Source organism: Sugiyamaella lignohabitans, chromosome A (genome assembly GCF_001640025.1).
Source record: "Sugiyamaella lignohabitans strain CBS 10342 chromosome A, complete sequence".
Taxonomy (NCBI): Eukaryota; Fungi; Ascomycota; class Dipodascomycetes; order Dipodascales; family Trichomonascaceae; genus Sugiyamaella; species Sugiyamaella lignohabitans.
In genome coordinates, this window is record NC_031672.1 from 4993629 (window position 1) to 5017760 (window position 24132).

At 41.7% G+C, this 24132-nt stretch overlaps 9 protein-coding genes across 9 annotated transcripts; 4 read left to right on the top strand and 5 right to left on the bottom strand.

The window, feature by feature from the left end:
• Positions 1–317: 317 nt before the first annotated feature.
• On the bottom strand, positions 318–2111 carry PDC1 (indolepyruvate decarboxylase 1; the record flags this gene model as incomplete). The annotated part of the gene is made up of 1 exon (XM_018878524.1): positions 318–2111. One exon carries the CDS (start codon positions 2109–2111, stop codon positions 318–320), a length of 1794 nt encoding a protein of 597 aa, XP_018735819.1.
• Positions 2112–3517: 1406 nt separating this feature from the next.
• Positions 3518–5080, top strand: PCT1 (choline-phosphate cytidylyltransferase; the record flags this gene model as incomplete). Its single annotated transcript, XM_018878525.1, has 1 exon — positions 3518–5080. The coding sequence occupies one exon, from the start codon at positions 3518–3520 to the stop codon at positions 5078–5080; it is 1563 nt and encodes a 520-aa protein (XP_018735820.1).
• Positions 5081–8444: 3364 nt separating this feature from the next.
• On the bottom strand, positions 8445–11567 carry RAD2 (ssDNA endodeoxyribonuclease RAD2; the record flags this gene model as incomplete). The annotated part of the gene is made up of 1 exon (XM_018878527.1): positions 8445–11567. One exon carries the CDS (start codon positions 11565–11567, stop codon positions 8445–8447), a length of 3123 nt encoding a protein of 1040 aa, XP_018735821.1.
• Positions 11568–12295: 728 nt separating this feature from the next.
• Positions 12296–12763, top strand: IKI1 (Elongator subunit IKI1; the record flags this gene model as incomplete). The annotated part of the gene is made up of 1 exon (XM_018878528.1): positions 12296–12763. One exon carries the CDS (start codon positions 12296–12298, stop codon positions 12761–12763), a length of 468 nt encoding a protein of 155 aa, XP_018735822.1.
• A 457-nt stretch (positions 12764–13220) lies between these two features.
• Positions 13221–15476, top strand: APL6 (Apl6p; the record flags this gene model as incomplete). The annotated part of the gene is made up of 1 exon (XM_018878529.1): positions 13221–15476. One exon carries the CDS (start codon positions 13221–13223, stop codon positions 15474–15476), a length of 2256 nt encoding a protein of 751 aa, XP_018735823.1.
• A 102-nt stretch (positions 15477–15578) lies between these two features.
• Positions 15579–19010, bottom strand: HSH155 (Hsh155p; the record flags this gene model as incomplete). The annotated part of the gene is made up of 1 exon (XM_018878530.1): positions 15579–19010. One exon carries the CDS (start codon positions 19008–19010, stop codon positions 15579–15581), a length of 3432 nt encoding a protein of 1143 aa, XP_018735824.1.
• A 215-nt stretch (positions 19011–19225) lies between these two features.
• On the top strand, positions 19226–21055 carry GPI16 (Gpi16p; the record flags this gene model as incomplete). Its single annotated transcript, XM_018878531.1, has 1 exon — positions 19226–21055. One exon carries the CDS (start codon positions 19226–19228, stop codon positions 21053–21055), a length of 1830 nt encoding a protein of 609 aa, XP_018735825.1.
• An 86-nt stretch (positions 21056–21141) lies between these two features.
• On the bottom strand, positions 21142–22734 carry BUB1 (protein kinase BUB1; the record flags this gene model as incomplete). Its single annotated transcript, XM_018878532.1, has 1 exon — positions 21142–22734. One exon carries the CDS (start codon positions 22732–22734, stop codon positions 21142–21144), a length of 1593 nt encoding a protein of 530 aa, XP_018735826.1.
• Positions 22735–22962: 228 nt separating this feature from the next.
• On the bottom strand, positions 22963–24009 carry MAD3 (Mad3p; the record flags this gene model as incomplete). Its single annotated transcript, XM_018878533.1, has 1 exon — positions 22963–24009. The coding sequence occupies one exon, from the start codon at positions 24007–24009 to the stop codon at positions 22963–22965; it is 1047 nt and encodes a 348-aa protein (XP_018735827.1).
• Positions 24010–24132: the final 123 nt, after the last annotated feature.

The window sequence follows — 24132 nt, forward strand, 5'->3', positions numbered from 1 at the left end:
AGTAGATGAAATATCATTTATTTACTGGAGGTTTATCAATCGCTCTCCCAATGTGGATTTTGTGATCACATGATGCATATCATATAGGTTAGGGTGGTCCACGTGAGGGTGGAGTCACTATCGCGAGCATGATAGTGCTAATATGCTATATTCTTGCATATGCAACAGGAGATTAAGATTGTGGGCTTCACTAGGGTGTAGCTGTAGATAAATCTTACTCCGCATGAATAGCTCGATACACTCTTTCCTTTGAAGGGTCTAACAGAAAGGATCAAGCTCAGCTATCACTAATTAAGATACTAAAATTTATTTAATGTCTAGATTTCGTTACGCTTCTTTGCATACTCAATTCCCTTTTTAACATTAAACGGGCCCATGCGCTGCACTTGAGCCTTGAGTAACCAGGGGTAATCGAATGCATCAAGAACAACTTCTACCAACTGAACCTTATTTGTGTTCTCATTGAAGTTCTTATCAGAAAGAAGGGTTTCAAACTCTTCACGAGAAGTAACTTTATAATTTGCAACGGTCTCACCTTCTTTACCACCGAAGACAGAAAGAAGTTGAGTCCAGTTCCATCCTGGGCAAATATCATTATACTTTTGCTCAGGTCCCCAAATGGCACGTTCTATGGAGTAACCATCATTATTGAGAAGGAAAATAGTGATAGGCAGCTTGTGACGGACCATGGTACCCAGTTCTTGAATAGTCATCTGAGCAGACCCATCACCTTCAACAAGGACAATACGCTCACCCTGATTGCGCTCGCGAGCTGCAATGGCAGCACCAAGGGCGGCAGGAAGAGCATATCCAATAGATGAGTAGAAGATTTGAGTGATGAACGAGGTATTTTCCTTGAAATCAGCATCAGGTACGGCAAACTGGAATGTACCAGACTCAACCACAACAGTATCCTTTGGTCTGACAAACTTAGAAAGGGCCTTTACAAGGTACTCTTGAGAGATATGAGTAGTGGGAGGGTCTTCCAGTGGCTTGACTTTAGGCTTGGGCCCAGCAACTGGTAGTTTTGTCTTGTCAAGACGTTGTAGAAGCTTCTTGACAACAGGCACAAATTGAATATCTTTGTATAATTTCCCTTTAACACTGACGTAAAGTGGATGAAGAGCAATTAAGTTTTCCTCTTTAATTTCTCTACTCAAACCACCAGTATTGGAATCAGAAAGGAGTGGCCCAAAGTTAATGACAAGATCTGAATCATGAACAGCTTCTGCAACACCAGGAAGCGATAAACTGCCGTTATAGACCCCCACAAACTTTGGACTAGTCTCGTCAATCAAACCTTTACCAAGTGGAGTGGTAAAGGACCAAAACTGAGTTGTTTCAACGAGCTCCTGAATAGCATCTGTCAAATTGAATCTAGCAGCAATAATATCTGCCAAAATAATAGGCGACTTTGATGCATAAATAGCAGCCAGGATGTCATCCACAATATTATCCTCGAGAGATACATCCGAGTTTTTGAGAGATAAGTCCAAAGGAGTGTGTAGCAGACTTTCGGGGACTTTAGCGTGAACCATATCAGCTGGAATATACAAATATCCTGGTCTCGAGTTCTTAATGACTTCTGTAATTACCCGATCAATCTGGTGAGCAGCTTTTTTAGGCTCAAGTAGAAACTCATGGGCACATGAGAATGGTTTGGATGTCTCCATATAAATGGTATGGTCAGCAGGCTCCAGTCCTACACTTGGTCTAACATGGTGAATAAGAAGATGGTCTTCCTGAATGGCACGACCAGTTGTACCCACAATATGGAGCAAAGGAACTGTTTCAGCAAAAGCACCAGAAACACCATTCAATGCAGAAAGTTCGCCAACTCCATAGGTAGTAATGAGTACACCAGGAAGTCTGGGTCCTGGTTCAGAGACATTCCCAATAGAACCAGTACCTTTAATACGACCGAATCCATCTGCAGCATAGGCAGCATTTAATTCATTACAGCAGCCAACCCATTTCAATTCCGGGACCTTATATATAAAATCCAAAAGCTGAAGGTTGAAATCTCCTGGAACACCCAATATATGCTCAATGCCGAGCTGTTTGATTCTATTGAATAGGTAGAGTGCAAGAGGGATCGTGGATTCGGTCATGGTGATATATCAGACGCCAGCGAGATAGTGAGATGTAGCTAAATCAGGTCAATACCAAACCAGATATAGTTACCCAATATTTAAAATATTTACAATTGATGCTAGGAGATCAATAAAATTTCAAATAAAATGAAAAGTCAAAAAAAGTTTCAATGCAATATCAAGTCTGATTGAGGGTTTATATAAACGAAATGTTTCCCAATGCAGATCAGTTATGTGCAGATAGGATGTGGGGTATACTGACTTATTGCTCCTCGTTAATTCCAAATTTTGACGGGCTTTCCGACACTTTGTAGACTTTTCCCGGCTTCCCCACTATTTTGAGTTCACCATTTCTTTTGATAGACTTTTCTCGATATATGGACACAAATCCGCCATTAAAATACACGCGCTAGTCACCTCATAATTACTTATCAGTTAAAACTTAAATGCGCTTTAGCAGCCAGTACCTGCCGTTAGCTGTATAATGAAAACGAAGAGGTGTATTGCCGCATGTCTACAATCAGCTATCGGCAAGCCACACCGACTAGCCAAGATCAGAGGTCCGTCGAAAGCCGACTTCTTAAATTAATGGGTCTGAAATATTTAACACTTCTTCGGAGTGATAAAGCTGGTCCATATCTGACAGTAGCTCACAATCACGAAGAACCAGACTCTGACGATATGTTTCAGCCCTTGCCCTTATCAGTCTACCTTGGCTGGCGGTAAATTTCAATGCCGAACCGACATTGGTCTTCGAACTCGCCTGAACTAGCGTATTCAATCCACATGGATCTATTAAATCCATTAAATAATACGTCGGAGGATATCTGGACCGAGTCTAGCGACCTATATTGATATCTCTACCTTCTTGACATTTATTTTTTTTGAATTTGATGGGCTTAGTCCCTCTTATATTCAACTTTAGAGTGTTATAAACATATCAAACACACTACAATGAGGGGTCTGAGGTAGAGCTTTGAGCTCAGAAAAGGGCATGCGACCATAAATGCTGCAGAAATATTACGAAACTAATAATTTTTCCTGGGGAACTGAAACTTTAGTCGATAGATATATGCGGAGCTCCATCTGAAGGTTATGCGGCTGTGCTCGCATTGAGTGATGTCTCTGTCTTCGCTTGTGAAAGAAACGCAAGCTCTAATTGCAGGAAATCTTTCGCATAAACGTCGTACGAGGCACACCCAGAAGCAGAGGCAGGAGGATATGGGAATTGCAAAACATCACTATACATCCCGACAACTGCACAAGTCTCAAATTAGGGCCTTTTCGGAAAGTGCTTTTTAATTTAACCTTTTTTTGTCCAATTGCAAGACAAGGACACTAAATTCGTGGGATATATGAGCAAAGGATTTTTCAAGGATTCCTCGAGTATTAAAAGCATTGTGTCTTCTTTTTAATTGTAAAAGATGGCTGCTGCTAAGGGGTCATCTCCCAGGGTGAAAAAACCCACTACCAATGACAGAGCTATCAGTGATTCACCGGAGTCAGTCAAACGATCGAGTACAAAGCCAGGTGCTACACCTAACAAATTAGCGAAATCATCCTCGTTGTCGTCAATTTTTTCGTTAGGTAAAAAAAGGAAGAGATCAGAGAGTGACGAAGAAAGCAATAGTAAACTTCCTGGACCAACGACGCCAAGGAGTAGTATTAGCAGCATTTGGACTCCCTCACGTGCTTCGCCCCGAATTGCCAGCTCAGGTGAGAAAAAGAGACGGTCGTTATTCTCTTTAGTGTTGCCTAATGAAAGGAATAGCGACAGTGACATAGACGGTACTAACGACGAAGCCGAATCTAAAAGCAACAAATCCAAACGAAAAACCCTTAAAGCAAACAAATCCAGTAACGATAATGATAGTTATATTGAAGGTGACGGTGATGATGAAAATGGCGTTTTAGAAACTGATTCCGACGGTTCGGGATCAGACACTGATGACAAGTCGACTCATAAATTGAAAAAGAGACGTATTTCCCAAATAGAGCTACAAAGAGAAAAAGAGTTAGATGAGCAAGTGGAGCCTCAGTATCGCAAATACAGACCCAGAGGATATACGTTCAACCCTCCACCTACAGATCGGCCTATCCGGATATATGCCGATGGTGTTTTTGACCTTTTCCACCTAGGCCATATGAAACAACTTGAACAGGCCAAGAAAGCCCTTCCCAATGTCACTCTCATATGTGGAATTCCCTCCGATATCGATACTCATAAACATAAGGGTCTCACAGTACTGACAGATAGCCAGCGATGTGAGACTCTGCTTCACTGTAAGTGGGTAGATGAGGTTATTCCCAACGCTCCTTGGTGTGTTACAGTGGATTTCTTACGCAAGCATCAAATCGACTATGTGGCCCACGACGACTTACCCTATGCTTCTAGTGGAAGCGATGATATCTACAGGCCAGTGAAAGAGCTTGGCATGTTCCTCACTACGCAGCGAACAGAAGGTATATCGACCTCTGACATCATAACAAAAATCATCCGTGATTATGACAAGTATCTTATGAGGAATTTTGCAAGAGGCGCTTCTCGTAAGGACCTTAATGTGTCATGGCTGAAAAAGAATGAGCTTGATCTTAAACGTCATGTACTTGAGTTCCGGGAATCATTCAAAACCAATTTTGAGTCAACGACTAGGGATATCTACTCTGAATTCATGGGATATGTTTCTGGCGTTCTACATCTGAAAGATGCCGCAGCCGTCGCTGCTGCTGCTGCTGCTTCATCATCGCAGCGTCGGGCCCTTCGATCCGGTAATACGTCAAATGTAAACAACGACTCCGAGAGCCATAGCGCTAATGAAGATTCTGAAGCTCCTGAAGCTCCTGGATCCCCAGCAACCGACTTTGCGTCTGGTTATTCAGGAGGATCATTTTTCGGGAACGTTAAAGATTGGGTTTCTAGAAGAATCGATTCGTCCATTCCACCATCTCCTACAGATACTCCCAGGGAGCACAGTGATGCCGAGTAACACATTTCTATTATATTTTTAATACATGCATCTTGATGGTCCTTTAAGCTTAATAGCTTTTTTTTGATTTTGCGTCTGGTGAAAAGGCTCTGTCTTGACCCCTGGTCGCAGGACTCCGCTCATGTAGTTTTCTACAGTAAGTTCATTACTTTACATATAAAATGTTATAAATATGTCTCGTCAAATATTAAAACAGTGCCTGCACTGATTGCGTGACTCATTGCTCTCTGTACTTCTTAATACCCTCTGTAGCACTGCGCTCTGCGCTTTTCGCTGTTCTATTAACCTTGAGCTTCTGCTAAAGGTAGTGGTATAATGAAATTTGCCGATAGTTACTGATAGAGCTCAGCGATAAAACCCTCGCTATATTTTGGGTCATTACCGAACTTCCGTGCCCATTCATTGAATCCGCCAGTTAATACATACACTTCTTGACCATTAATGCCTTTAGAAGCTATCGTTTTGGCATAAGCAGCAGCACATGTTGGTCCACGCTGTTGCGAAAGCATGCAGTGGAATACTACATATTTCTTATCAGCAAGTGCTTGCTGAAGTTGTCCAAGGCTTCCATAGAATGACAGAGATGGTACATTAATACAGTTCTTGATATGGCCCTGTCCCTCTGTTAGTTTCCGAAAACTTCACAAAACAAACCAGCGACTCGTAAACTTGATCCACAAAAAGACACACGACCTGACTCAAGAGAAGATCAAGTTCACGACCTGACTCAAGAGAGGATCAAGTTCACGACCTGACTCATAATACTTACACCAAAATAGTCACCATCTCGTACGTCAACAACAGCTAAGGATTCAGGTCTGGCATCCAACCATGCCCTTAAAGTAGCCGAAGAAATTTGCTTGGGGGTGCTCATTTTTTCGACAGAAGAAAAGAAAACCTAACTAAACCAGATCGAATGTGTGGAGAGTACTATGCCAATATCAAAGCAAAGTGGCCAATATTAAAATCAAATTACAAACGGAGTGACGTTGAAAAATTACTAAAGTCGTTAAAAAGATTAAGAAGAAATAATACCAGTCAAAAAGTTTATAGTAATGGTGGTAATATTAAAAAACTTCGTGATGATGTTTTTATAAAGGAGCGGAAAAACAAATCAATCACGAAACTAGCGAAGCTGGTGTGCAGAGGAAGAAAACAGGGAAACTCTGAAAGGGGGAATATAAAGTAAAAACACTTGAAATTCAACAAATAAAAGGTTATTAACTTCTGGTCAACAAGTAGCAATATGCGGATTGCTAGCTTTTATGTCTTTTTTCAGCATATACACTGTGCGATCAGTGCTTTTCTGACCAGGTTGATTCAAGTCTAGTATTTCTGATTTGGATGTGCAGGACTCAAAGTCAAACAGAGGCTACTAACGACGCATGAGACAGACCTAAATGAGCTGTATGCACTTCGCCGCTTCGCTTCAAGTACAGTTGCTTGTGCATTGTTATGCAGAATTAGGGCAAGACGAGTTTCAAAACCAGGATCTCTCGGAACCGGGAAAAAAACAAGGGTTGCAGTAGTAGTAGATTGGTCGGCATCTCAGAAGCATCTTGTGATAGTATGTTATCGTAAATCAAAATAAAATCGGCCCAGATGATTGCCCATGATTTATACAACAAATAAATTAACGTCAAAAAAAATTGGCATGAGGAAACTATAGATTACAACTGAAAGGTTGGTTGGTGTGGTACTGTATGTGTCAGTGATAATAAACTTTATCCTCTCACACTTTCGTCACGATAGTGTTGATTTTATCAGTAGAAGCATAATAGGGGGGGGGGGGGGGGAGATGAAAAATGTATACTGATAATCAAATTCCGCTAAGTCTTACGATGTACATACACCCAGTTCAAGGAAACAAGATACTGGCAATACTTGCATCTACTTTTTCTAACTATTTTCGGGTGGCTCATCTCACTGGCCGGTCGGATCGTCTCACTAGTGTCCAGACATTGGTTCCGCTTATCAGGCCCATGGCCATCTCGTTAGAGCCATCACGAACGAATTAGTAAATTGAACCTATAACTGCCTGTACACACGCAGATGCATCATGCAAAAATAAATTCCTAATGCATGATCTCCATACAAAATAGGTAATATTGTAAATTTTTTGTTTATAGAGTAATAGAGTCAGATTAGAATGTGGACCTTGAGACTGCTCGTCAGCCTGATAAAAATATGATAGAAGTAGTTGAGTATGATATATCTGTAGGTCTCGAAACTATTTTCAAAATAACCGATACGGTTTTATAAGTGTACGCGCGATCACCAAGGAGCGTCTATCACGTCGCAGATAGGCGTAGAAAACCGCAGCAAGAAACGTGGTACAAGACGCCTACTTGGCCATTTATTTGGCCGTGATCTGTTGACAGGGAATATCATCTGCACAGTGTCAATCACCAGTCAGGATGGATCTCGGAAAAAACTTATCACCTTATATTCCTTTGGCGTAAAATCTCACACAAATCAACCTAAGGTCGGGTATTTTTTCGGCTAAACTATCTTTGTTCGGATCGAGCTGTCTAACAGCTATTGCATCTTGTTTGGTGAAAGTTAACAGAAGGCAACAGACTGATGATAACTCTTACATAATAGCAAGAAAAAGGATACCGAATTGTTGGATATTGGCTGATGGTAGAATACATAGCTAGTCGAGACATGAAATTTATTAGTGGGTAGCAACCATAGTCCCAATATCTCTAACCTGGCTGTTTTCTCGACCACCACCTTGAACTGAAAGGAACTTCCCCTTCGCTCTGGCCGTTAAGGCACATCCGGTTCTTCCTGTTCAGGTTGCATTTTTCTACTAGTTAAGTTGGCTGATCTGAAACGAGTCCTTGCTGCATATTTCCTAATGTGGAAGTCTCTCAGAAGCGATTGGCAGGGGTACGTGCGTCCTGTACGTTACAATCTCCTATTAGAGGCGAATGGCAGCCATTGTTAAACTAGCGATAAGTCCTACTTTGTATAATCAGAACCCAGCGCTAAGGCACTTTACTTAGAGTCGAGCGACAGTTTTGCTTGTCAAATATGGTTCTACATTCTATGGTTCACCACAAAATCTAGGTTTCAACCTCGAATAGTGGGTTCCTTCAACCTCGCAGCGCATTTGGAAAGAGCATACAATTTGGTGCAGAAGGGCACTGCCAGTAATTTATTAACATACATTTAGACTCAACTAGCTGGTTAGTGGTTTCAAAGTTAAAAATAAAATAATAATGTGGATAGTTAGAGTCAATCACCACTGGCCCGCCGACACCACTCCCTATGAACCCCTGTCGGGCACTGGACAAACTACCAGCACTAAATAAATAAATAAATAAATAATATAGAGTTGAAATAATTACAAGTTAAACTAAATATCTTTCCGTTTTTTCCTACGCTCAGCCTGGTCTATCAAGCTTTGCATAGCCTTTCGAACTCTCTTGCTACCACCAATTTCGACCTTTTTTCTTGCTGATACTCCTGCGAACTCGCTCAAAGAACTCTGAACGAGGGTCTGTGATGACTTCTCTAGCCTAGCTCTTCTTTTGTTGATATCCTGGATCACTGGTATTAAAAGCTCATCTATCCGGTCTTTTGTCCACCCAGTCATCCCGCTAAGATATGTTCTAAGAGCATCGAGATCTGGTACACCCCATTCAAAGGGACTTTTGTCCTCATCGACAATCGGTACCAAGTACGCGTTGATTACATTCTGATCTGGAAAGTTGTCACTCAAGAACAGTTTTGCTGCATTTCTCTTAAACTTTCGCTTGAAATCTGAAGAAAAGTCAGCGGCAGGATCCAGTGCCTGGACTTTCTTCCACCAATCGCGAAATTGGACTAGACCGTCATCACTGTTGAACTCTGCTAAAAGTTCCAAGGCAGTTACAGGACCAACGCCCGGTAGACCATCTGTATAGTCGCTACCCAGCAGCAACGCCAATTTGATGAGTTTGCTACGATCAAGATCGAATTCCCGCTCAAGGTCTATCGCGTTGTAGCTTTCAACATATTTAGACTGACTAAACATATTTTTGTAAACACGATCACCTCCGAATAGAAAACAATCACTATCATCAGTCACAATACCATCTACCAATCCAAGCTGCATGAGTTTAGCACACTGAGCTTCAGCCTCCATTGGAGCGGTGATGTAGGGAATTCCAAACCGTCTCAATAATTCTTGGCATTCACTAACCATATTTTGAGTTACTTCATCTGCATCTCTTACTTCTTTCAAGTGCTGTTGACGAAGTTGCTCTACTTCTCTTTCATAATCCTCTTTGGACTGATTATTCATTAGGCCATTATTGAGCTGTTTTGTGAATCTTTCACTTTCTTCCAGTTCTTGTAACAGATTTTCTGTCAATTCATCGTCTTCTTGCTCCTCAAACTTTGCATCTTCATCTGCTCGTTCAAGATCCGTCGAGTCAAGTTCGATGTTATTTCGATCTGCTTCCAAATTTGCAGTGCGAAACTGTTCGGTGTTTAATGGTACTTTTTCTTCATCCACATGATGTATAGGAGAACCAATTGAACTCTCATTATCTACCGACTTTTCAGTGGGCAAAACAGTAGAGGCTTTTTCGGGTTCCTTTTCAGAGCTATTTTCCGAATCTTCTCCCAAATCTCCTTGTTCAGTTTCCGATAGCGAACTAACGTCAACTATGTCCCCCGTTTGATGACCGTCTGATAAACTTTCTGTGCTGATATCTACATTTCTATCAGAAGGAACAGGTTTTTCATCTCGGGTTGTGTGCAAATTGTCCTCATCTGATAAAACAATAATATCTCTGTCTTGTGCCTCAATAGTTTCATCATCCGAGATTTCTATTACTGCTCTATCATTGCTCTTTATAGCACTTGATTCTTCTCCTAAATCAGTATCCTTTGTTCTATCCGTCGCACTAATTTCCTGCTTGTGACGCATGTCGAGTATTTTTCTACCATACTCATAGGAGGTCAACCCCGAGTTATCCAGATCTTCGTCGACTGTGCCAAATGCTGAAATTCCTTCTCGTGTATCTGGTCTAGATTGCGATTTTTCAGTATCATGCTCATTATGTTCGTTTATAAACCACGGCGGAAGGATCACAGGTTTGCTGTCTGTTTGCGTTTCTGTCAATTCAACGTCGGCAAAGAGTGTGCTACTTCTAATGGCTTTGACTAAGTCAGAGTTTTCGTCAAGTGTTTTAGCTGTTTTGGTCGGCAAAGAATCTACCTCTGACGGCCCTTGTTTCGAATAAGCGCTACTCCGCTCATCATAGAATCTTTGCCTCTGTACGAGCGCTTCAAAATCATTCAGAGACTCTGGCAAAAAAGACTCATCTTCGTTCTGAATATCTCTTGATACATCGATTGGTTGTGGGGAACCCAGCGGCTTGGTTTCCCCCTCCAGAACAACATCTTCGAATTCAGCATCATCACTGTCATCATCGCTATCTACGGCCTCTGTCCTGACTTGCTGTCCAGTGTGGTCTAATTCAATAACACCATCTTTATTTGTGGGCTCCAAACCTAAACTCCATCCACTTTCATTCTTTTTCAAGATATATTCTCTATTTTTATCACCCGCCACTCTCTTGGAAAGATCTTCTTCTAATCCAGCCATACCCATTAAACTCTGAGTAAGAAAGTTTCTCTGAGTAACACGCTGGATTTGGAACTTCGAAAACTTCATACGATCTGGAAACATCTGGTCAAGTTGGTCTGCAGAGTATCCCATACGGAGTCGGGACCTCAATCTAGCTGTGTTAAGCAGTTGATATTGAGTGGTTTTAGGTAGCAATTGAAACTCCTCAGAATTGAAGTCAATGAGCGAGTTGTCATACAAACCTGAATTTATTTGGGATCCAAACTCATCTGCATACTCCGCTAGTTCTTCTTCAGTCATAAGACGCGGATCATTCGCCTCAACCAAAGGATTAGAACCAATTTCTGGCAAATGATATTGGTCCTGTGCCCGAAACGGTTTCTTGGGTTCCTCCTTCTTAATGTTTCTTTCATCAAAGTAGACTGCATTTTCAGGAATATCGTCACCTGTTCCATATGACTCACGGTCAACCAGAGTTTTGGGTCCACTGTTACTTTGATTGTCTTTAGATTTACCTTTACCTTTCGATTCTTTCTCAGCTTGAGCTGCTAATCTTTGTAGTTGAACTGTCAACAGCTTTGCTGCCGTCTGTGCTGCTGCTGCTCTCCTACCTTGTTTCCGTTCTCTTCTTCTATTAATAGTAGACTTCTTTAACGTAGGGGCATCGCCATCAAAAACAAATACCGGCTTAATATCAAAATAAAGTAATTTACAAATTCTTCGAAAGAAACCTATAATATGTGCATTTCTCAACGAGTTGCCCTCGCTATCCCTTACGGCCTTGAGAAACTGGTAGATCCAAATAGACGCATCCACAGCCAATCGCTTCCTAGCCAGTGACTCTAGAGTCACTGGCCTAGCCACGGGTTTTGCCACTTCCCATAGACCCCTTACACCCATGGTAGTGGCAAATCCAATAAATATGAGATGAATGAAATAAGGTGATTGCTTCGTCCAAGCATGCAGGGTCGAACATATAACATGCGGCTAAAACTTGTCAATCCCTTAAATTAATTTAATGAGATCATGAACAATCGTTGACATAAAGCTATACAATATTTATTCTTCGTGATGGTTGTTGCACATCAACATCACTCTGTACTTTTATCCAGGCTTTTGTCTCTAAAAGATGCCTCTCGTTTTGTTTTAGTGACTGACTCAATTGCCCAATCGGCGGATTATTTGATACAAGAATGGTACCACCGAGTTCCAGCTGATGCTACTGTGATTCTACTTTCTTATGAAACATTAGCAAAACACAAACGGATTAATCATGTCGTCAACTGTCATAAAAAGTCTCCAATTCAAGTCACTCAAGAAACAATTGCATTACTAGAAAAGTCTAAAAGTAAGTCTAGCTACTAGCCACAGGGATTCTTTCTTGTACTCTTAGCCAGAGGTGCGACTTAATCACCTCTCAGGTTTGTAGTATAAGGAAAACAAAACTAACAGCTTCAGAATCTGTGGTGGTCATCGATACCTTAGCATTCATTCCAGAAGATACTCTGGTACAATATCTTACATCATTGATTCGTCCTAATGTGAGCTTGGTGGCAGTTTATCATTCAAACACAGATCATGAAGATTTTCACTCGTCCAGTCCATATTACCCTTCACCATTATCTATTATGTCATACTTTGCCACATCAACTATTGATGTTACTCCAGTTGCAGCGGCGTCACAGGATTATCATGCTCAACAGTATCTTAGAAAAAGTCTGTCAAATCTTTTAGTTCCAAACAACATTTGTAATAAGACTGTTTACAGAGTGGACCTTGTGCATCGAAGGCGGTCTGGTAGAGGTATTAGTGCATCATACTCCTTGTCAGCAACAGATCATTCGATACAGTACATAGCCCCTAAGAAGGCGGGAGATGAAGGTGATGCCGAAGAAGATACGAAATTGCTGCAAGGGTTAACCACATTTAATCTCACAACCTCAGACAGACAGAAGGAGGCTCGAGACAAAGTGGAATTACCTTTCTTACAAGCTCAAGAGGTGGGTGAAGGAGGTGCTAGAGGTGGTGCAGTTATTTATGAATTTGAAAAGGACGATGATTATGATGAAGAGGACCCATACGAGGATCCCTTTTAGAAACTAATCAAATAATGAACTTATGAATAAATAGTAATATGTCAGATATAATGAATAATGAAATTTAGAGATATTCTGTAAGATTGGTTTGGTCCCCTGAAGGCATACTTCGTGATGGTATGTGGGTTAGGTTCAAGATCATAAGTGGACATTCAGACCGAACTCATCTCGCTAGAATATAACTGTTATCAGGCGGGGAAAAAGCGTGCTCACAATGGCCGACTCCCTGTCAAAGATTGGAGCTATGCTGGAGTCAGCTCGTGAGCTGACTCTGGAAGCAGCGAGTTCTGCTTCTCTCCGATTGATGGACGAAACACCTGTACAGCCGAAAGATATAAGCAATTTGCTCAATGGGCGAACTGAGCGGGAAAAGCTATCAGGGATGAAGCATGTTATAAGTGTATGTGAAGGATGGTTTGAATTGGCTAATATTGTTGGACTAACAAGTATATAGTATATGGCTAAAGGAAAGAATGCTGCAGAATTCTTTGCGGATGTGATTAAGAACGTGGCTTCTAACAGTCTGGAGACGAGGAAGCTGGTATATATCTACCTTTTAAGATATGCTGATTTTGAACCAGATTTGGCTCTGTTATCAATCAACACAATCCAGAAATCTTTGAGCGATCAGAATCCTGTTATTAGGGCATTAGCTGTCCGCGTTATTTCTGCCCTGAGGTTACCTGTTATTGCCCCTATAGTTCAGCTGGCAATCAAACAATGCTGTAATGATCTGTCGCCCACCGTAAGAAGAGCCACTGTTCAAGCTATTGGAAAGTGCTACGACCTAGATCCATCTACAGGGACCAATTTGATAGAATCCTTGACAAAAATGCTTTCTGACCGAGACCCATTAGTCTTAAGCTCTGCCCTTGTCACCCTTGGAAAATACTTTCCAGATAGGCTAGATTTATTGCATCGACCATTCAGAAATATTTGCAGAATATTACCTCAACTAGATGAATGGAGTCAGGTGGTAGTTTTGGAACTTCTCACGCGCTATTCAAGAATATACTTGGCTAAGCCCAGAGTGTTTGCTTCCAATGGCAGAAGCTCTGAACTTAAACAAGTTGAGGATGAGGATATTTTCGGAGCTAGTGATACTCCTGAAGATGGTCAACGTTCGGTAGTGCTTGATCCAGATATGGAACTGTTATTCAAATCTGCGAGTGCTCTTTTGTTCAGCCGTAATGGCGCTGTCATTCTTGCAGTCGCCAAGCTATACTTCTATCTTGGAACTAGGGAGACTTTTAGCGAACTAGAGGTAGCAGAGCCAGTGGTTAGATTGCTTAGAAGTGATTCGTCGGTGCAGTATATTGCACTCATGAATATTAGAACAATGGCTATGACTAGAACAAAAAGTTTTGTTCCATTTTTACCGTACTTTCATGTGCTTCCAAGTGATAATGCTGTAATCACCAAGCTAAAACTTGAAATTCTCACTCTTTTGGTTGATGAAAAAACTGTTGATACAGTTCTGTCAGATATCAAATTTTACGCGACTACTTCGAACAATCCCAAAGTTGTGGCCAATGCTATGCAAGCTTTGGCTAGGTGTGCGTTAAGCTTTCCATCTCATTCTCGAAGAATTCTAGCATGGTTATTTCATCAGATTGGATGTGAGAAACCGATTGTTGTCAGCGAAACTCTGACTTCAATTCGGGTCTTGATCCAGAATGACCCTACGAATCACATTTCGACAGTCGCTAGACTAGCTGCTTGTCTAGACCAAGACTTAGTAGCCAATGCCAAGGCTAGTATAATATGGCTTGTGGGAGAATTTGCTGGACTTGCATATGAGATAACACCTGATGTCTTTCGAAAATGTACAAAAACATTTGCACTTGAAGATGAAAATGTGAGGTATCAAATAATAGTTCTCGCTGCTAAAATCTACTCGTACCACTTAGATCGACAAAAATCGACAGAAATGTCTGAGGAAACAGAGACTGATCTGAGAAATCGGAGAAGCAATGAAGTTATTCCTAAACTATTTTCGCATGTCATGCACTTGGCTCGTTATGATTCTTCTTATGACATTAGAGACCGAGCACGTATGTTCTCAGCCTTACTTAACTCAAGTATTAATAACGACATAGCTTTTTTGGTTCTCCAGGCTCCTAAACCTCTACCAATTATCTCGATCAAGGAAAAGCTACTTGGCTTAGAATCTGATCAAAAGGCATCATTGAATAGCACCCCCATTGGCAGGCTCCATTTGGGATCTGTCAGTCTTATCCTAGGGCATTCGGTCGATGGATACCAGCAGTTGCCATCATGGACTCCAGTCGATCACCTTATCGACCCATCGATCCGTGATGAAGAAGAAAACAAGGAAGATGGTATCACACCGTTTTCCAATACTACCAAGCAATACCGGCAAAGCCCACCAATAACTTCTCTCTCAAGCAAGACTTATCGAGAACCGGAATCACATGGTCTACGGACAAATGGTAAAAGACTAACTCAACAAACTTTGGACGAATTTTTAGGTGACGTCAAGGTGGCTAGTGAGCATGGCGATGAGAGTGAAGAAAGTGAAGAAAGTGAGGAAAGCGAAGAGAGTGATGAGGATGAGAGTGAGGGGGATGGCTCAGATGAAAGCAATGAAGGGGACAGTAACGAGGACGTAAGTGCAAGTGAGCAAGATGGTGAAAACGAAGAGCAAGAAAGCGATAGCTCCAATGACGAGACATCAAGGATGATCAGATAGCTCTAGCCGTAGTTATATGTTTACAATCACGAGGCTGTGTCCTTTCAGCCTATCTTGCACTTGATTTCTTAAATAAATAAATTATTCATTAGATAATGTACATCAAATCCAAATATCTAGTTCGTGCCTATGGTACTCTGGTTCTTCTAACTCGGGGTAATACGGGACAATGGCATCTGCGCTTTGAACGTAGGCGGAGTTATACATTCTCCAATATGGAGTCCTTACTTTTTTAGCAGCTTGGAACAAGCCAGCCCAGATATAGTTCATAGTAACACCTACTCCTAGTGAATTTCGTAGCCCATCAATACCCTCAAGAAGACGATTAATTACGTGAGGCGAGGTAACAAAAATATTTGGAAAAATAAGATTTAAAAAGTGGATCATTGCATCTTCACACCCGAGACCAACACAGCCAAGAGCAAGATGCTTTACAACAGTTGCAGCTGTTTGACGATGTACCAAATCTCTCTCAGTTAAAGCATCTTCAATCAGAGGAACTACCGCATAAATATAATCTTTAGCCATGTCTCCCACATATTCAAACATAAATGTCATGGATTTTAAAACACCATGTTGAACATTGAGCTCGGGAACTCTATACTCGTTCATCAATGCTGGCAAAACTGTAAAGGGCGCACATGTTTCTGCGACAATTCCTATAGCAACTGCAGTACAAACACGCGACTGTCTTTCCTGGACCCGCAAGTTGCTCAGTAAAGTTGCAAGAACATCCTGTGGACCGATTGCTTTAGCGATATAACCAAAAGTATTGTTAGCAGCTCGACGGATCGACTTTCTCGGAGCCTTTAACATGTCTAGAAGCTCAAAACAAATTCTCATCCATTCACGGGCACTAACAAACTCAGAACCTCTATCAGCAATACGGCCCACCAGGTCAATGGCATTTTCTTGCACTTTTTCATGACGATTTCGTAGAATGGGTGTTAACCTAGGAAGCAAGTCCCTTATAGGAGGTTGCATCGAGTTTAGACCAACCACAGCTACAATGCTTCTCAAAGCACCAAGAATCGACCCCAAAACATCTGGGTACTCCTCACCTAGTTGTTCATATAATATTTGTCCCAGTTTACCCATTAGCACATCCTCGTCACATTTTTTCATAACAACTGCAATTCTTGCAATTAGGTCAGCAGACTGCTGGCGAATGGCAGGTGATTGATTGCTTAGTCGGAAAAGAATCGAACTGACAATCTGTGGGATGTATGGCTTAGTCCTATACCCAAGCGCATTCACAGTGGTACCGAATCCATTCAAAATGACAGGGTCTTCTACAGTTTGTTCTTGGAAAGCTGTCAAAATACCATCAACAAGGCGCTCTTCTGTCCTACCAGAGATATCGTTGGCATCTAAACTACTTATGACCTTATCGACCGTCTCTACAGCCATCTTTCTAAAGGGCTCGGATTCGTCCTTCAAAATGTCCACTATACGCTCGATAATCTCTGCACCCCCAACCTTTTGTGCTAATTCAACTGTAGTGTCGACTACAAGTCGAAAGTTTCTTCTATCCAAAGCCAGACGACGCACCCAAAAATTCTTAAAAAAAGGTGGCAGCACCTCTTCACGAAGATACTGCGGCGTGATACCTTCTGTGCCCGCGCATTGTTGTATGACTTTCAAAACAGTCTTTTTCATTTCTTCATCAGGAGAATTAAATTCTCTAAGTAGTATATTCATAACTTCACGAGTGTAAAAATTGGCATACTCAGGATCCATCAAGGGAATAATAAATCCTATACATCGAATAAAAGCAGCCAGTCCTTTACCCCTGTGTCTACGAACACCGCTCCAAAGTGGTTGTAAAATCTGTTCAAATGACTCTATTCCGTATGGAGTGGCGGCTTCAGCCAACGATGATAAAGCCAATGCTGTAATCATACGGACTTTTAACTCCTGATCAGTCAGCCCATCCCCTATACAACTTACTAGTCCCTCCAAGTGGGGGAGAATGGAGCATCCCATTAGAATCGCAATTTGTTGGACAATTTTAACGCCTGTATGTCTTGCCTGCCAACTCTTCTTAGAATGACAGACTGCTTTCAAGAAGGGAAGCAAGCTTGGAATGCCTAGAGTACTAGCTACAATCGCAAAGGAACGTGCAGTTGCGTTACGAACGTATTCATCGTCATGGTCGATATCTGGCCTCATAGTGGCAATCATGTGTGCCAATCCAGCCGCTTTAGATAGGTTTGAGATAATTTCTCTACCTTCTGCTCGAGCATACAGATCTTCGTCAATGAGTAATGGCTCGATTACAACTAGAATCTTGTGTGTATAAGGACGAATTAAATCCCCTAATTTGTATAGTACACGATCAATAACTTTGACGAGATTGTGCCGTTCCTGGTCTTCCAGTGACCCTTCCATTAGTAATGGAAGAATCTGGTTGAACAAAATCTTTGGTCCAAAATATTTGGCCTGATCTGTAAACTGGCGCAATGCAGACTTCCTCACAGGCGGTGCGCCGTTTTTAATCTTTAATAAAAGCTTCATTACTTTACGCTCTTTGAGTTCATCTACAGAAAGAGAGTTTGGATCGGTTGTTTCAAGCAGCTTTGAGAAATGTTTTCGATCGCTTTCTTTGAAATATTGTAATTCACCAATTCCTGAAATTTCAGTTGGTAATTCCTTTGATGCTTCGGCCATGGCTAATGCACTGTTATCTTCTAGCATAACAAAACCATTCGTGCCGCCCGAGTTAGACGGATCTGATAGTAATTTGTGTGCTGTTATACGAATAGGAACATAATTTGCAGGTGGGGTGGCAATTACATATCCATCGGAAGGAAGCAACTTATCAAGAAGTTCGTTAGTAAATAAAGATTTAACTGAATCTTCTTCTTCCTCCGGAGACGCTATTGTTGGAGTTTCAGTTTGAGGTCCAGGGTGTTGATCCCAGCGAGATTTTCTAACCTTCACCATTGATGCTACTTCATTTGGAGGTTGATCCCAGCGAGATTTCTTTACACCTACTCGAGTGGATTCCTTTATGTCGGCGGGACCCACATCCCATCGTCTCTTCCTGGCTGGTTCTGGAGGAGGAGTGGTATCTTCAGGTGGTGGCGTCCGATCCCCGGGAGGGGGAGTCCGGTCGCCATCAATCGTAGCACCCTCAGATTCAGCTTCTTCCTGTTTTTTTCTTGCGATTAGTTCAGTAACCCTCTTCTCCTCCCTTTCTAGCTCTCGTTCTTCCATTATCTCCTCATATCTTCTGGACTCATCAACTTCTCCATTTTCTGTTTGGCCTCGCTCTGGCGATAATTCTCTGTTAAACCGTCTTTTTTGATAGCTAGTCTCTCTGTCGGCAATTGTCTTCTTCTTCACTCTGTCAGCCAAGGGGTCAAAATCATCATCATCATCTACCAGCTCATCGACCATATCCTTTGGAACAGTATACTGGGCGACTAACCGTCGTCTAGACTTCAGCCCATTCACATCCTCGGGTTCTATATCGTTAGATATGTGGTCTCCTAACACCTTAAAAACTTTATAAGACATACCTTCTGACATTATTTTTAGAACTCTACCTGTGTTGTAAAGCAGATGAATTGTCTAGGTTCAAGTGCAGCCAAATTTCAGACCTTAATGTGTAAGCACAGCCGTATCTACTACTTCACTATGAATGTTGCAGCACACGTTAGACGTGCTCCAGATTGAACCGTTCTAAGATTCACAATCACTCACTGTGTCGCCAAAGGTAATGGAATAAATTGTGTAGACAAAAGATGTTTGCCTATAGGTTAAGGTTGGCGACATCCACTATAGTTCTTTTACTAGTGCTAGGATTGTCGCAATCAATTACTCAGGTTTTGGCGGCGCCAGGCTTGACCAATTACACAGAGCATTTAACATTACAACCACTACCGAGGAATAGTCTATTGACGACTTTTACATTTGAATCTTATTCAATTCCTTCCACTGACCCTCATGGAACCTCTCTTGAGTATGCTGTGTTCCCAAGATCACTAGGTCAAATATTGGAACAATCTAAAACGCAAGAATTACATCTACGGTTCTCCCAAGGTTGGTGGGATGCCGAAAATTGGGGATCTCCTCCAGAACAAGGAAAATATTCCGGTGGCCTTGGCGTGGAATTGTGGGCCTGGGTCGAAGGTGAAGATCTAAGCGCAGCCAAGGCTAACTGGCGTAAATTGGTATATACATTATCGGGATTGTTTTGTGCTTCACTTAACTTCATCGACGATGCTACAACTACATTTCCTGTCAAGTCGTTTCAGCCATTTGGGGTAGTTAATGACCAAGACGGTAGCAAGTTTTATTTGATGAGGGGTGCCCTTCCTAGAGAACCAGTGTGTACCGAGAACCTTACGCCATTTATCAAACTGCTGCCTTGTAAGGGCAAAGCAGGCATTTCTTCGCTACTTGACGGCCATAAGATTTTTGATGCTCAATGGCAGGGTATGGCTATTGACGTATCGGTTGAGTGTAATGAGGACGGGTGTCGCAAGAAGATGACCCAAACTATCAACGCCGTTATTGATGTGGCACGATCGATCCAGCGCAAAGTATCTCCTGTTCCAGTGCCAACAGATTTTGACAAGTTACGCTGTGATACCACAAAATCTTACAACTCTCAATATCATTGCTTTCCTTTGAAAGAAAGTACTGATGTTGATTGGCTTCTCTCTGATATCTTTGGTCGTCAGATCCAAGGTTCGTGTCCTTTAGCGGAAAATGAACATCATATTTCGATCCAAACACCTGAGACCTGGAATACCGCCTATATATCCACCAGTAAATCGGCAGATGACGGCTCAGAATCAACATTTATTAGCCAAGAGAAAAGTTTCAAGCTTGAACAGGACGTACCAACCAATATTCGACTCAATAGTCACGATAGCAGTAAAATAAGCAGTTCTCCAAATCAGCCAGTTTTAGTCGAGCGTTCCTTTACTGGACATGGTCTTGAAAGAGGAGGAATCAGGAGTACATTCACTAATCCTTCAAGAGACACGCCAGTTAGGTTCGTATATTTCGAGTCTTTTCCTTGGTTTATGCGTTTGTATCTTCATACCTTGCAACTTCAAAGCCAGTCTCTTCTTGAGTCAGATGAAATTTTATCTGAGCAAGAAAATATTCTTAAGGATATATACTATCTACCTGCAGTAGATCGCAAGCAACCATCGCAGCTTGAGATTGAAATGATTCTTCCCCCTGCCACATCTGCTTCACTCACATACGATTTTGACAAGGCACATCTTTTTATTGAAGAGTATCCTCCAGATGCAAACTACGGTTTTGATATTGCACCTGGTATTCTAACGACCATAAACGAATCTGACGAACCTCAGTATACTATTAGGACCACGTCACTACTCCTACAACTCCCTACCCCTGATTTTAGTATGCCATACAACGTTATTATATTGACAGGTACCGTAATGGCACTAACTTTTGGAAATATTTTCAACCTTTTAACAAAAAGAATTGTCAACGAAGAGGAAGCGGAAGAGATCGCTTCTCAACGACCCATTAACCAGTATATCGCAAAAATTAAGAGTCTTCTGGAGAAAAGAGGCTCTACCAACTCATAGAATAAGTTATTATCAAGTGCATGTGTACTTCTAATTTACAAACATTATACATATATATTCATTTATTCATCTATTCGTAATTCACGCTACCTTCCCTTCCTCTGCCTCAATTCTTGCTGTAATCCAATCAGCGACGATTTCAAGGAGATTCCTTGGCCCTCGCTTTTCTGTTCGAGAAGGTCCTCGAACTGATGCCTTAGATTTTCCAAATGCGAATTGAGTGGTAATCCTTCATATCCAAGCTTTGAGGCTGCAAGTTTTGAATTCAGCAAACATTCAAATAGTTGGTTCCAAAGATCCCGCTGCCAGTATCGTTTGAATGGCGTGGCTAACCGTAGTATCAGTTCTCCTTCAACTAGCTCTTCCTGGATCTTCAGGAACTTTCCAAACAACATTAAATGGATAACGCCTGCTAATCCGTGATAATCTGTCTGATAATCCCAGGGCTGATTCCTCCTCATCTCGACGCAATCTTGGTCTGGGTCAAGATCCCAATCAGCCAAATACTGAGTCCCTTCAGGGAATAAATTGGTGTCGATGCTTTTACCAAAATCCACCAACACAATACCCATTTCTCCCCAACCTTCAGTACCATCACGTCTATAATACTTGCTCCACATGTCAGCAGGGGTTTCTGGTAAACGGATCATAATGTTGTCTGGCTTGATATCTCCATGTATAATACCCACGTTGTGTAGGGACTGAATTACGCGGAGAAGTTCGATTGTGAAAAAAATTGCAACAACCTCTTCCAATCCTGAATTGCCTTCACTAACGGAATTGGCAAGGTTTACCAAATCAAGCGCTGTTCCTTGAGAAATATAGTCTAATATCATGTACTGCTCATCGTTGAAGGCGTATAATGCATCCACCCCTATAATTGAATGAAAGTCCCGACTAGATACTAACCTCTCCTGGGCAGTTAAAACGGTGTAAAATTCCCAAGGGAGCACTGTTGATTCAACTTTTATGGCTTTCCATTGACCTGAGCCAGACTCGGCTAGGTAGACCGATCCATATGCACCCTCACCAAGTATCTTTTTTAAGCAAAAGATATCGTTAACCTGCGGAAATTCAATCACCAGATTAGATGCGGTTTTTGATGATTTTTCGCCAGTTTTAATACTTTTAAGAGCCTTTTTGAACTGGTCACTCTTTTTGCAGTCTAAGTTGATGCGTTTATAGACTCCAGCTGCCTCGAGTACTGGCTCTATTTTATGCCAGACAGACCTTCTAACTGACTCGTGGGCTGCATTGACGAGAGATCTCTCTAATATGGGAGAATGAGGACCAGTGGTTTCAGTGGCTTCGGCAATAGGAGTCATGGCAGGCATTCTAGCTTTTCGGCTGTGTGCCTGGAGGCCCCTAGCAGGTGTCGCCAGGGCATTTGATACTAATACTTCATCTCCTCTTGAGTTGTTAGAATAGCTCTCATACTGCTCATCACTATTACTAGCCTTCTCCTCCTTGCTGCCATTAGCACTACTAATATTACCTTGGTACTGACTATATTCATTGTCTTTCTCGTCATCATCATCTCCGTCGTCATGACCATCTTCTTCAAAATCTTCCTCATTATCACTATACATGTGATCTGACTCATCTTCGCTATCATTTTTAAGCGATTGATTGAACATCTCGTATACTTCTTCTGTTGCTGCCTTAGTGTGAAAAGTCATGGTTGGGGACCGTGGAACAGTAACAGCATCTGATTCATCTAATATCGTTAGCTTTATCCTATTTGTAAATCCAACTTGTCCACTTACCGTTCAATGGGGTCTCGGAAACCTCAATATTTGTGCTTGGTCTGGGGTACTTAAGACCCAGCAAATTTCGAGATCTAGCAAGTACTTCTTCAAGACAGAACTCTTCGCCGTTCTCATCATGGATAAATTCTACAGCAATTGCTATGCGTTCTTCGCGCTTTCCTGGCACTGGTGCCTTTCTTTTGTTAGTTTGAAACCTCCTAATAGATGAATATTCAGCTCCTTACTTACCGTGTCTTTAAAAACAGACAGTGTCTTTTTCACATTATAATCTCCTTGAGTTGGTAACGTTTGTCCTGTCCATGATGTAGGTTGTATGACATTTTCCTTCTTTCTAGACGCTAAGCTGCCAATGGAATCCCACCCTCCACTGCTAGTTGCTTTGGATGACGAATCCGTAGTATCAGAGAATACCTGGAGTTTGCTTTTAGCAGGAATGACACCTCCATCATTGAAAGAAGGTACTGAAGCTGGAATAGGATCCGCCGATAGTGGACCCCCCTTCAGGGCCAGGGCTGGTCGAATAATAGGAAGCACTGGTGAACTAGGTTCATTAGCATCTGGCGGATTTCTGGCCAGCCTCTCGGAGAATTCGCTATACCTGCGTTTAAGCCTTTCCAATGGACGAGCGTTAACAGATATTCCTATCTGATATACTTCATTAGCTTGGTTTTTGCAATTATTGACTTCCAAATATGAAGCATACTCTTCATAGAACAGAGACAGATTTTTGCCAATCTCTTTACGAGCAAGATAGGTGAAAATCTCTTTAGGAGCATCAGAGTACTTCGCATATTGCATCCAAACTTTGAGGTACCGTGGGTCATCTTTATAAAAGGAGGCATCTCTGAACTGTGACGTACATCTTTCGAGAATATTGACCAATCCGCTATCGCTCGTTTGGCCCTGTGGGAATGCGTTGTTTATCCATTTGATATATTCCAAGTATGGCTCTATGGGATCATCTAGTTCACTTGCTTCTGATATTCGTTTTTCAAACTCTTGACGTTCTGGCGACCTTAGATCTTTCGCTTGTAGGGGTGTGACAGCCAGGGCATTGGCTAATGACTGAGCTGATCTACCTTCACGGAGAGGTTGAATATTTTCCTTGTAATCCTCAATGTCTGAAAATTGGACTATAGAGGACCCAACCTGCCCTTCTAGTTGAGCGCTCGGTATTATCGACATAAATACGAAATTGTAAAGTTATTAGTGAATGTATAAGAAATTGAAAACAGTGTATGTACTTGCAATTAAATATCGTGATGCATATGTTGTTTACTGACTGATCGACTTCTGTTGCCATGACAA